Source organism: Pteropus medius, unplaced genomic scaffold, assembly GCF_902729225.1.
Source record: "Pteropus medius unplaced genomic scaffold, Ma_sr-lr_union100, whole genome shotgun sequence".
Classification (NCBI taxonomy): domain Eukaryota; kingdom Metazoa; phylum Chordata; class Mammalia; order Chiroptera; family Pteropodidae; genus Pteropus; species Pteropus medius.
In genome coordinates, this window is record NW_024349225.1 from 14,975,890 (window position 1) to 14,988,444 (window position 12,555).

Here is a 12,555-nt window from a genome sequence, read left to right on the forward strand (position 1 = left end):
TCCGCGTTCCCACGGCCAAGACACACACTCGCTGCAAGAGAAAAGTGATTTACCACCAATCCTCCTCCAGGAGAAATCCCCGATAATGAAACCTGGAACGATCTAGCCATCAGCTTCACATGAGATTCGGTCCATGTGAAAGCCAATGCAGGGGTCCGGGCCTGCCCTGGCTGTGTCTGCAACAGACGTGCTGGACGCGCCACCCCGAAACATCGATCCTAGCTGGGGCTGACTAACGACTTATTTTTGGCCCCAAGAACTCTCACGTAAGAATGGACTATTCTAAGAAAAAACATTTTCTGATTAACATAGGGTTCTGTCTCACATGGCTTCCCTGTGAGCATCCTCAGACACGAAGCCCAGAGGCTGCACAGCACGCCCTGTAGTACAGGAAATGAGTGGACTTGGACTCACTGGAGACTGGGTAGCACGCTAAGACCAAAAGGGACCCACCTGGGCTTGCAAAAGGCCATGTGGTCGGGGACGGGGGCGGACACCAGGGCAGACCTGACCGGAGTGAGGAGCACTCCTGAGTCTGGAGGCCACTCTCACGCTAGCCATCCCCGCGCGCCCACAGGGGGCTCCCTCGGGGTGGAGGCGGAGCCTGGGGGCTTCCACACGGCGAGTCTGCGTGGATAACCGTGTGGAGGGGACCCTGGCCCCAGGTCGATGCGCATAAGAACACGAGCACCCGCTCAGAGTCCTGGCTCCTACAACACACCCGCCGAGCGCAGTTCCAGTCCAGCTCACAGCTCACACCGTGCTTCTCCGCAAAGCTCTCTGGCCAGGACATTTGGTTGGCCCACAAGTCAGGCAGCACTGTCAGCTGATGGTCGCCAACCCCTCCCCACCCTCACGTCTGGCAAAGCAGACTTCCGCCATGAGCAGAGAGAGACAGTAAGGAAAATGGCTCCACTGACCTTGGATGGTCGCCAGCGTGCTGCTGCTCATGAGCGCGGGGCTGAGCGCGCCGCCCAGGGCCCCTGGGCTGAGGCTGAGTAAGGCACCTCTGCAAGTCCAAAAGAGCGTCACCTTATTACCACGCAGACACGTCGGCCGGCCTGACAACACCCGGAGGGGTAAGGAGGAGAACGACACGGGGGGAGCCTGGGGCTGTCTGCCACTGTCCCCGACCCCTCGTCTGGGTGAGCAGTGCCTGCGTGCCTGCGGAGCAGACGAGACTGGGGCCCGCACAGGACGTCTGACCCGCAGTCGCCCTGACTCTCCTCTGAATTTTCATTCACTTTAACGAAGAAGAACGCCAGAGAAAAGAATCTACTTACGAAGTAGTTCTCACACATTTGCTGAGATAAACTCGGGCATCTCATCACTGCAGCTCTCATCTCTGTTTGAGAATGAGAAAGCCGCCGGCCGACAGGGTTTACCGGGGACGCCATGAGAGGCTTTCTCCCCGGTGCTCAGGTACACCCGGTGCCGGTGTCTCCACCTGGAGTAACGACCTGATGCTGCCCTCCAGGTGCTGGACACTTACGTCCACTATAATCTAGCGCCTTGAGCTACTACACAGGGACTCGTTTGAAAAAGATTAAGGCTGTCAGGAGTTTTGCTTTGTTTTTTGCACTTAAGATAGTGATGGAAAGCCTCCCCACACGAACTGCAGGGATGACCTGCCAGGGGTCTCTGAGGTGAGCGGGATGAGAAGGCCCCTTACCCAGCGGCAAACTGTGAGGGTGCCATGAGGCCCGGGTTCAGTCCTGCAGCGGCGGCCATGGCAGCGAGGCTGGCGTTTGCTGGCAACTGGGCAGCTCCCTGGAGGGCGGCAGCTGCTGCTGTTTGCAACCCTGACGCCGTCACCATCACCTGGCTGGTCCCGAGAGGAGAGGGCAGGGAGGAGGTGGTCTGCGTCGTGCTGGTCTCACTGGCACTGGACGCCTCGGAGGTGGGGGCCGACGCGGACGGGGAGGGGCTCAGAGAGGGGGAGGTGACCGCCGAGGAAGCCGGAGGCGCGGTGGAAATCACGGCCGCGGTGTTGTTGGAGGCGGTGTCTGTAGTGCCTGGAAGGAGGGCGGGGTTAGCGGGGCGCTCCCGCAAACGGGTCGGGAGCAGCGGGCTTTTCAGCCACACGCTAGAATCAGCTGACGACGAGGCTGCCACCCGGGAACCTCTCAGCGGCTCTTTTTCTAATTAACCCAGTTTAATGTTTGTATGGAAATGAACCACAAAAAACAAACGTTTTAGAACTAAGGCTTAGGAAAGAATGACCCAGAGGGTCCTGGGTTGGAACTGGAGCTATCCGTAAGAACCCGTGGATTTTAATAAACGTAGATGGCTAGGTAAAGACAAATGCACACAGACGTGCATCACGTACGTATGTGAACATATGTACACACGTGTATCTTCCACACATACCCACGGATGTGTATGTGTATGTACATCCACGGCCGTTCAGATGCTCTGAACCCATGACAGTGTCAAGAAGTGCAGCTAGCGCCCAGACACGGGTTTCGAAGCCCCTTTCCTCGCCTGAAGGAACGGTCCTCGGAGAGACAGTGAGAGGAGCCTGAACATCTTGTGCCAAAAAGTAAGGGGCCACTCAAAGAATGACAGGCCCAAGTCAGGGGCACAGGCGCCAGCTGAAGGGACCCCCACTGGCCAAATCTGGGACAACGCGAACATTAAAATAAAATGTGACAGGAGTCTAACCTGATGAATATAAAAGAATATCTGAGTCCATCTGGTACAGATAAATAGGAAAAAGAAAACTATTTATTCACTTTTTGCATCATGGTTTAGGTCACAGAGCCAAAGAGGTGTTACGAAGTCAAACATGAACGCAGAAACCCAAATTCCCCACCTCTAGGCTGAATTCAGACTTGACTGTGAAATATCACAAATCCATCCAGTGATTTATTAGCACACGGTCGACCCGGTGAATGATTTCGGAATGCCTTACGCACTACGTGTCACTAAAGCAGTGATGGCGATGCTCTCTGAAGTGTGTCTGGGAAATCTGTCATTTAAAGGGCACGGGGAAAAAATTTATCCACTCATTTTACAGTGAGTTTGTCAGGCACTAAGCTAGGCACGGACACTTCAAAAAGAACAGCCAGATGTTCTGAGGAATGGACAGTCTACTGGAAAAGACAGCGTAAAACACGATCATTTATAACGCAGGCAGGTGGACACGAACAGCCTCCTGGGAAGCTAAAGAGTGTTTCTAAGAGGAAGGGGAGTCTTGGTGGGAGTAGCTCCACCGCCATCAGAGAGGCACGCAGGCTGGACTGGCCACCGTCTGCGGCTGGGGGGCGGCCGAGGGGAGGACGCGAAGGAGAGAGACCAGCGGAAGACGACGTCTGGATCAGAAATAACCGTCTATGAATCAAAGGTGAATTCTGATGCTTTCCTGAATGCCAAAAGCTGGGGCTTTCCAAGGAAATTTTTTAAGAAGAGGAGTTACTTGAAAAAAGGTTGGTGTTTTTGAAAGATAAAACTGGGAGTAATGGAGAAAATAGAGTAAAGTGAGAAAGAACAACAACAAAAAAAGTTTTACGTGAAAGTATTATTTCTGACAAAATTATGCCTGATGTTTCTGGAGTTCAGGTTTTCACATGCAACTTAAAAAGAGCAACACCTCTAGAGCTTTAATTCCCAACGCAGTGGCAGATCCTCACGGAAACCGCCGAGGGCCTAGCACGCGCCCAACGGCTGCACGGCCCAGCTGCCGCTCACCTGTGACTGAGAGGTTAGTGACCGCAGCGCTGGTCAGGGGGAGGACTGGGTTGACGGTGAGGGTTGTGGCCGCACTGCTCGTCACAAGGCTTGGCGTGGTTGCCACCTAGAGGTCAGAAACGAAAACATGCAAAAGCATCTAAAAATCAAAACTTAAAAATTTAATTCCATACTGTAGACTTATTTTGCCTATAGAAATGTTAAGTTCTAGAATAACATTTAAATATAATAGAATAAAAAAAACCGGAATAAAACAAAAGGGCCCAAGAGGAAAAGATTTTATAATTACTTTTGGATCCTGGATTTTAAAATTAAGAATTTAGCATATGCTGAAAGGCTGCTGCTATCCGCAGATGTTTTTTCACTAACAGATGATTTTTTTTTTTCATTAACATGACACATGGCTTTGCCCAGGTTTTAGAAAGAAATTAATTTAAAAATCCCTGAGCGTCACCAACATTCAGTCAGACGTACTCTAAGTCAGTAAGAATATCGTAGTAATGGTCGACTCCATCTAAACAAGAGCCCTAATGCAATAGAATCCGCAAACCTCAGCTTCTTGTAAAACGTGTTATTTTCGACTCCGTATGTGGGGGGCAAGTGTCATGTTTTTGTTTACAGTGAAATGATATCACAGAAAGAGTGTGAAACAAATTTTTAAAAAAGGGAGTTTCTCTTTGAAATAACAAAATATTTCTAGCTCTGTCAGAAATTCTGTCTTCTTCCTTGTACGAATCCGAAACGCAGAACGATCCCCTCCAGACACAAAGGTGGCCCAACAAGCAGCTCTTCTCAACCACTGCCTCGTGAACTTTGCGACGGAGCCCATCGACGAGCAGCCACGGCCTCCGCTTACCCCAGCCCACGCTCTCATCCCCGACTTTAGTGTGAAAAGCCTCCCAGTATAGAATGATATTCAAATACGATAAAAACAAATTAACAAGAAAGGAGCAGAAATGCAGACTTGACAATGCCCCACTCTCGGGGTCCTGGATGGGGATGTGGAGTCACAGCTACAGCCCCCGAAAGATCAAAGAGCGGCACCAGCACCCCACATCCCTCGGTCTCTGAGCACTGAGAGGCAAACGCGAGGCTGTCGACAGAGGCCGCATACTGGAGAGGAGAGACCTGAGGTGACCATTTCAATACAGTTCAGAGCTAAAAGTCACCTGGGAATTTACTGTCTCTTAGTCACATAACTGTATGTTTTAATAAATTGGGCTTTAGGACCCAACATGAATAAAAAGCAACTAAAAATTTCTCCTAGATACCTAGAATCAGCAGCAAATTTACTCCCATGGTTACAGAGTAACCTAACAAACTACACCAGGGAAAAGAACAATGGAAATGCAATAAAATGGGGAAGAATTTAAATTATTCCCTTTAGTCTACGGCCACGCCACCCTGAACAAGCCCGATCCCGTCAGATCTCGGAAGCTAAGCAGGGTTGGGCCTGGTTAGTACTTGGATGGGAGACCACCTAGGAAGACTGTAGGTGTAAAAAATAAAAAAATAAGGAATGGTAAGCTGATAAGGTCCTTAGAATCTGTGAGGTCAAGCAAGGGTTGCCTCGCCTAAAAAAAATAAAAAATAAAAAAAAAAAAAGATCGATAAGTTCTTGGGTTAACAACATAAGATTTAATTACCTTGGTAACACTTAAAATATAAATTTACACACACTTATTCAACATGAACATACATACAATAAATTCGATTATGAAATGAACTGATTTCATAGGTCATTGGTAAGACCGTCGAAGTTAGCCCTAGAGCTTGCATCCCCGTCCATCGGCCTTACCAGTGAGGTCGGGCTGGGGAAAATCGCTTTGATAGGTGAGCTGCTGGTCCCGCCGCTGCTGGGCGGGTTGATTCGTTTTTCCTTCTGGCGGCGGTTACAAAACCAAACCCGAATCACCTCTTTTTCCATACTGAGCTGATCAGCAATCATGGTGATCTCTTCCGAGGTAGGCTTTTGATTCTGAAGGGGGAAAAACATCACCTTTGGAATAATCTTTTGAACTGCTGGCATCACCGTCTCATTCTATACACAGGCAAACGGGGAGCGGGAAGCCAGGGAAGCCCAGCTTTGGGAAGGAACTTCCGCAAACTGGTACCAATGGACAGGTTTATGAGATTCACTCATGATAACTGGAATAAGTCACTCCTGAATATTGATATTACTTTCATTTTAAGGGTTATTAGTCTAGAAAAAAATTAACAAGCAGTACAACCTTCTACATCGGTAGGAATTTAAGAGTTTCCCAGTGCTTCATGCACGTGACCTCGCTTGGACCACGTGAGGCAGGGCAGAAGGTATGTCACAGATAAAGGGACTTCGGCTTAAGAAGTCTAGTGACCTGACCAATCGCACAGTTCGGAAGTGGAAGAGCCGATGAAGATCCGTGACTCGGTGCCCTTTCCACCACGCTCGAGCCTTTTCTGAATTAGCTACGGTCAAAATTTTGTTGGAAGCTTTGATTGTGATATTCTCTGGTACGAACGAAAAAAGTCAAGTACCTGTGAATTACCTTGAACTCCACAGAATGACGTCCAGGCCCTTAGTGTTCGGGGCCCAAGCCACCATTGTGGGCACGGACCCTAGAACCCGGGCGCCCGGCACACCCTGTGTTCGCCCCACACACCTCACGGCTCTTGTCCCCGGTGCCTTTGCTCATGCGCATTTCCCTGCCCCTGTCTACGAGATTCCCCATGGCAGCTGCCGCCTGTCGCACGGAGTGACACGGGCGTGAGCCTGGCCTCCCCTGAAGCCTTAAGGCACTCTCGTTCATTTCCCCCACCACATTTTTCTAAGCACCCCCGAGGCCCGAGGCTGACAGCACCTAACCTCGACCCCAGGAGAAGTAAAGACCTCGCTAACCTCCAAGAAACTCTTCTCTAAGGCCACACGGATGTTGGTCTCTATGCTGGTGCGTTTCTTCCTCCTACGGTTCAAGCCCTCAATCCCCACCCCTGGAGAATTCAGGGCACTTGGGCTGGAGACACCCGAGTCGGAGGAGAGGTTCTCTGTAAGAAAGAGGAAAACACGGAAATCAAAGTGGCTGAACATAACACAAGCGCTAAGCACGGCGACAAAGGCGACCAAAGCGTTTTTGGCTACGAGCGCGGAGCAGTTCTCATGAGCTGCGCTAAATGCCGCTCGCCTCCGCTGCTCTTACCGGCGTCTGTCTCGGGCGGTTAACTACATTCTCACGTTACTCCGGTTTCTGTCTCTGAGAGAGCAAAGTTCACTCCTGCTATCCTTAGACTGAATTCTACGCCTTCTGAGTTCTGTTCCTGTGTTTTGGTTTTGTTTGCTTAGTTATCAACTCCAGGGATAAAACGAAGAAAGCTTCTCGGAAATCATCGCATGCTTATTATTTATTTTGCAAATGACCTCGCATTTTATTGGAATCATCTAGGGCAACTCACTCTCACTCCAAAACAAGACAAAACAAAAAAACAAGTAATGAAACCCTTCTCAATTCCTCGAAGTCTGAGCAAGGTCCTGTTGCCTAACCGAGCAGCGGCCCTGAGCATCGCAGGCCTCCTCCGAGTTTCCTTCCCCTCCGCGTGAAGGTGGAGGAGGCGGCCAGCGGTTCTCACCTGTGTGGCTCAGTGAGCTTACAGGTGCTGAGGCCTCACCCAGAGCTATGGAACCAGACTGTCCGGGTGTTGTTACAGGTCTGTCTTCCCACACACCTGACTTCTGTTCACATCTACAATGAGAACCACAGTTTAGGGGTTCTCCACGGCTCCTGACAGCTCTCACGGTCTACGACTCTGTGAGTCAGAACCCAAGTGTTCAGAAAGGGCTCTCGGCACAAAACTCATCAGTGAAAACTAGGCGCTCAGCTTCTTGCTCATGAAATGTGTGATCACTTCAGCAACAAAAGCAAAAATATTATCGAGAACAATTTATGATAATTCATGGAGAAAGAACCAATAAGCTTGCTTTTCTAAATACACCGGCCTTCTTAATCTCTTCCTTCAGTTGTCCCAGACCCTGGCTCAGATTCGAGAAATACCCCAAGGCTAAAAGTTAGTGGTGACTGTGTGAGTCGTGATCACTGTAAATAAATCGGCTCTCCCATTTATGCAGCCACGCTCCGTAGGATTCTCCCAGGGCTGGGAGCCTCAGGGTTCTGTAGCACCGATAATGCAACGAGAAGTAGAAACCCCAACTTACGCAGCGCCCCCCCGCCCCCGTGAGAGTCCCACGGACAAAGAGGACATTTCTTACGTATCCACTCACCTGCATCATTCAGCCACTTCTCCAAAAGCGGCTTTAATTTGCACATGTTCTTAAAGCTGAGGTTCAAGGCTTCGAAGCGAGAGATGGTGGTCTGGCTGAAGTCGTTCCCGTACAGTTTGCCCATAGCGAGCCCGACATCGCCCTGCACAGCAGCCCCGAGCGGGAGGAGAGGACGAGAGAGAGGACAGTCATCCCACCAGCGCCTCCGGCCGGCACTGTGAGCCCCGCCAGCAGCTGCGCAACGGCGAGCCTGTTCCGTTCCCGCACGACCTCCATCCCCATGCTGGGCGGGGTCTGGGGAGGACACTGTCACTTAGGCCTTGATCGTTACAGCATCCAACACTGTCCCACGCTCTCTCCATTCTGAATCTCTTCTCGCTACCTTATGTAATCATCGAGATGCCAAATATTTCCAATAAGTCTCAAAAGATGGTGCTGATGTTCTAATAAGCCCTGAACCGATGTGCCCCAAGTAACTTAAGCAACCTTAGAACTCGGTTCACCTGCATCGCCCACAGGGCTCACAGACGCGCTGTCCGGATAACCTCCTCTGGTGTCTGGACCGAACCAAACTTCCCTAAGTCACTTTAAAATTTAGAAATGATGCCTGCTTCTTTCTTTTTCCCCTTGTTAAGTATTTCTGGAAACACTGAAAAAAATCTATTTTCTGCCTTAGTTTAGATTTCAAAGTTGGTTAGAAAAAACATGTACTCTAAAAGATGACTTTTGTAACCATGACAGAGACGGAAATTCACAGTAGAGAGGCCTGACCCATTTAGCAAACCCTCGGGGCACTGGAAGCTGGGTCACCTGACAGCGCCAGCGGCCCCAACGCATCACAAAAGACACCTTTCTCTGTAAGCCCAGTCTTTCATTCACACAGTGCTTTTCTTCTGCCTGAATCTCTCTCGTGAAAGCTGGCAAAAGCCACGTTTTGGTCGTTATTTTATATACAGGTAAGAGAAGCTTGAGTTTAAACGATTCGCCCCCTTATTTCGATCAGTTCAGTGACAGGCCAGAAAGGCAGCCCTTCTGGTCTCAAGAACAGCAGCGCTGATCCTGCCATGGGACGGCCACTCCCAGCCGCCCCGCAGCGCTTCGCTTCCTCTGGGCCGGGGTCGTCGCAGTCCCTGGACCCCACTGCAAGCCATCTTTTGGCTATTATACTATTTGTCAGCACCTGCATTAGGTGGCGGTCAGGGAAAGGACAGGACTTAAAAAGAAACAACCCCATTCTCATCCTAGTAAACAACTTCTGATCAAAGGAGAGCAGAAGTGTCGAGCTACGAGATGACATGCGCTGAGAACGCCTGGCCGTCCGCTGCTCTCCAGCCCATGCCTTCCCACAGGCCAGCCGCCAGCCGCCAGCCGCAGGCGGCCACCTACGTTCAAACTGATTCACGAGTCCCCGGGCACCGCCAGCTACCCCGCCAGCGCGCGGCAGCCCCAACACCCGGGCACGGCCCCCACCGCTGCAGGAAGCTTCGCCGACGCTCTCAACGGACTCTCTCCAGAAAGGAAGTGGGCTGCCTCATGATTTCCTTCCAATCACAGTAACCCTGAAAAGTCGGGACCGTGAAATTGGGCACGAACGCCATCCATTACACTGCCACACAAATCTATGCATGGACGGATGCCACCTACGTTGATACCTGTACGCTCACTCGACACACGTCCGCTAAGTGCCTACTGCATGTCACACCCTGGCAGACTCGTGCTTTGTGCGTCATGTGCATTCACGTCGTCGTCACTGTGTTCAGATGACACAGCTCTCTAGAAAACTGGGGCCGGCGACGTCTTCCAGTGCTCTGCACGTGAGACCTGCTGCTGCAGTTAGATGGTGAGAAACGTTTTCTCACACTGTAACCACATTCACCAAAAAATTCCCACACGCTTCTGCTATTTCTGTGAAAAGTAACAGCACTGACAAGTAGACAAAGCTGAAATTCCTGTTCGAAATCGCATCGTGCTAAGAGTAAAATAAGAGCCATAAACAATGCCTTACGCTGGTGGCTCTGCCATCGACTAACCAACACCATGGCAGTAAACGGCAAATCCACCTGAGATTTACGATGCGATTCTAGTTCACATTTAAAGTATTTAATCGAATAGACAGCAACAGGTGCTCAGTTAATACACCAATTTTCGTTAACTTGATACTGATTTCACTGACTCGGTTAATTCGGTTTGATGTTTTGCAGCACCATCCTGGGCTCTCCCTCACAGAAGCGAGTGTTTGAGGCAGCTGACTCATACGCAATCTGAACTAGATTATAGCCCTTCGATATTTATTCAAAAGCAAAAAGAAAAGAGGAACAAAGATTGGGATTAGAAAATAACGAACGTGCCACATTAGATGAAAGTCTTCTACTTCCGCCTTCTAATTACATTTGACACCTACAGTAACCCTTTAATAAGCAATTAGCAGTTAGAAAATAACTACTGTTTAGAACAGCTAATTACGCGTATATCTACTGAGAGAATAGGGATTTTTTTTGTTTTTCCAACTAATAACAAATGTTGTGTTTATATATAAAATAAATATAAAGCAACCTTTGAATAACTACAATTGAGGTAGATGACTTAAAAACCAATGATTTTCCCACCCTGCACCAATAGCGTGTACTTGAATCCACAGTCGAGGTTTGTGAAATGTTGCCTCAAAGTCATTTTGAAAAATAAGGAGCAACAGTGCCAAGTAATAGGCTAAAACCATAAAGCAGAACGCCAGACCACAGAGAAGCCCCTTTCTGTGAAAGAGAGAGCGAGCCGACGCTGGTAATATCTGGGTCAAATGCCACAGAAAGGCAGATCTCTGTTTGGGTAAAAGTTACAGACTTTAAAAGCCTTAACATTCCTGGCATATCGCTGAGGCAACGGTCTCCCAGGGAACCTGAGCGCAGGGCTGGCTGTGCAGGCCACGCCCCTCGCCCTCCCGGGAGCCCGTCAACCTGCTCCCTGCTCCGTAATCCCCGTCTGTCTCTCGCTTTCTTCTTAAGAACAAGCCAGGTCATTTCAAAAGTACCAAATCTTCCTGAACTATAATTTGTTTCTTTACCACTGGAACTCCTCACAAATATAAAACTGCATTTCCTCTAAAATTACATCTATTTAAGAAATCATTTTATGTTGCTCACATATAGTCAGTTATTTTGAGTAAGGATAAACTACCGAAGGATTACAAAGAATAGAAGTCGCTTCTTAAAGTGACCCAGAACACAAGCAGGTGTCGCCGCTGGTTCCTGCTCTACGGGAGCAGGCGGTGCACGACGGTGCTCTCCACACAAAATAGCTCAGACGGCAGTTACACGGGGACTTAAACTTCAAACAGTAATTACATCCTCTGGAAGAAAACATCAGGTTTTTCCTGATTCCACAGAAACGCCCAATCCAATCTACACTTCAGTCATTTTTTTTTTTTCACCTAATGACCGCATTTCATGTTACATAAATTTCATTCGGTTTAATTTTTTTCCTGCTTTAGAAGTATTATTTCTGACAGGTTAATCGGAGAGAAAGTAAATCAGCAGCAGTGCTTGGAACAACAATGCTATGTGCCCAGACACCTTTTTTAAACCATTAAACTTACTCTACTTTAAAAACCCTGTTCAGTTACATTAAAAATATTTAGATTTTTCATCTTCGACAGATTCTCATTTGATTAATTAGCTTCAGTCTGGGCTTACTGTGTGTGCACACACACGTGTGTGTCTTCACACTGCCCCCGCCCCAACTCTTCCAAAAAACTATTTTAAACAAGTCTTTCAAACTTCTCCCCTTTTAGCTGCCACAAAAGGCCTTGTAATCCTTACTCTGTCAATCTTACAAATACAGCACTAAGAGCTAGAACCAGATGTCCTTCCAATAACAAAGCTCTCAGGAGAACTGTATCATCCCCTAATATGAGCTTTTAAGTTCTCACCACTTATTGGAATAATTTTAATTTCCGAGGCCTGTGTTCTGAAAGGAATCTTAAAAGTTTTAACCTAACGTTAAATCATAAATTTATAACCCCATATATACAATAGTCCAAACTTATAAATGCAGGAAATAGCTAAGAAAAAGTTCCCGTGTAAAATGAAAAAACCACCGAGCTAAGAAACATCTTGTTCTTTGGACGTGACGAGCAAACAGCTGGACCCAGCGAGCGGGGAGAGCTGAGAGAACGGTGGGTTCGCCCTACCTGAGTGAATCCGAGTTTGATCCGTCTCTGTTTGAAGGTCTTGGCAAACTGCTCCAGCTCCTCGAGGTCGCTGGGCTCCTCCAAGCTGGGGGTGTCGATTCGCTTTGGTGTGGACTGGCTCTGTGGGAGTGTCTGGATGGGGGTTGCTGCTATTGTGCGCGTTGGGGTTGCTGGCTGTTAAGGGAGCAGAAGGGTGAGAACAGATGCACAAAGACATCCTTAAGTTTACAACGGGCCCGCGCGGCGAGGAAAGCACCCAAGGGAACGGCCGTGTTCAGGGGCTGTGACGCGGTGCGCTGCCCGCCGCACAAAGCCGCGTGTGCGATCAGGATCGCCGCCACCGGCCAAGGGCGAGACGCGAGTCTGCGGAAGAAACCCCAGCGCGGACGAATGGGACTCGGGCACGTGTGGGTTTCGTGAGCTGGGCTGG

At 49.2% G+C, this 12,555-nt stretch overlaps 1 protein-coding gene and 1 pseudogene across 5 annotated transcripts in view; one reads left to right on the forward strand and one right to left on the reverse strand.

Annotated features, from left to right (window-relative positions):
- Nucleotides 1–12,555, reverse strand: part of POU2F1 (POU class 2 homeobox 1) — a 107,472-nt gene that overhangs the window by 11,647 nt on the left and 83,270 nt on the right. For all 5 annotated transcript variants that reach the window (XM_039881544.1, XM_039881540.1, XM_039881542.1 and 2 more), the window contains 7 exons: nt 12,126–12,299; nt 7,943–8,084; nt 6,569–6,714; nt 5,489–5,668; nt 3,691–3,796; nt 1,673–2,015; nt 921–1,009 (listed from right to left, as the gene is read on the reverse strand). In XM_039881544.1, coding sequence (XP_039737478.1) covers nt 921–1,009; nt 1,673–2,015; nt 3,691–3,796; nt 5,489–5,668; nt 6,569–6,714; nt 7,943–8,084; nt 12,126–12,299 — 1,180 coding nt within the window. The remainder of the gene's footprint in view (nt 1–920; nt 1,010–1,672; nt 2,016–3,690; nt 3,797–5,488; nt 5,669–6,568; nt 6,715–7,942; nt 8,085–12,125; nt 12,300–12,555) is intronic.
- Nucleotides 5,077–5,194, forward strand: LOC120617786 (uncharacterized; annotated as a pseudogene).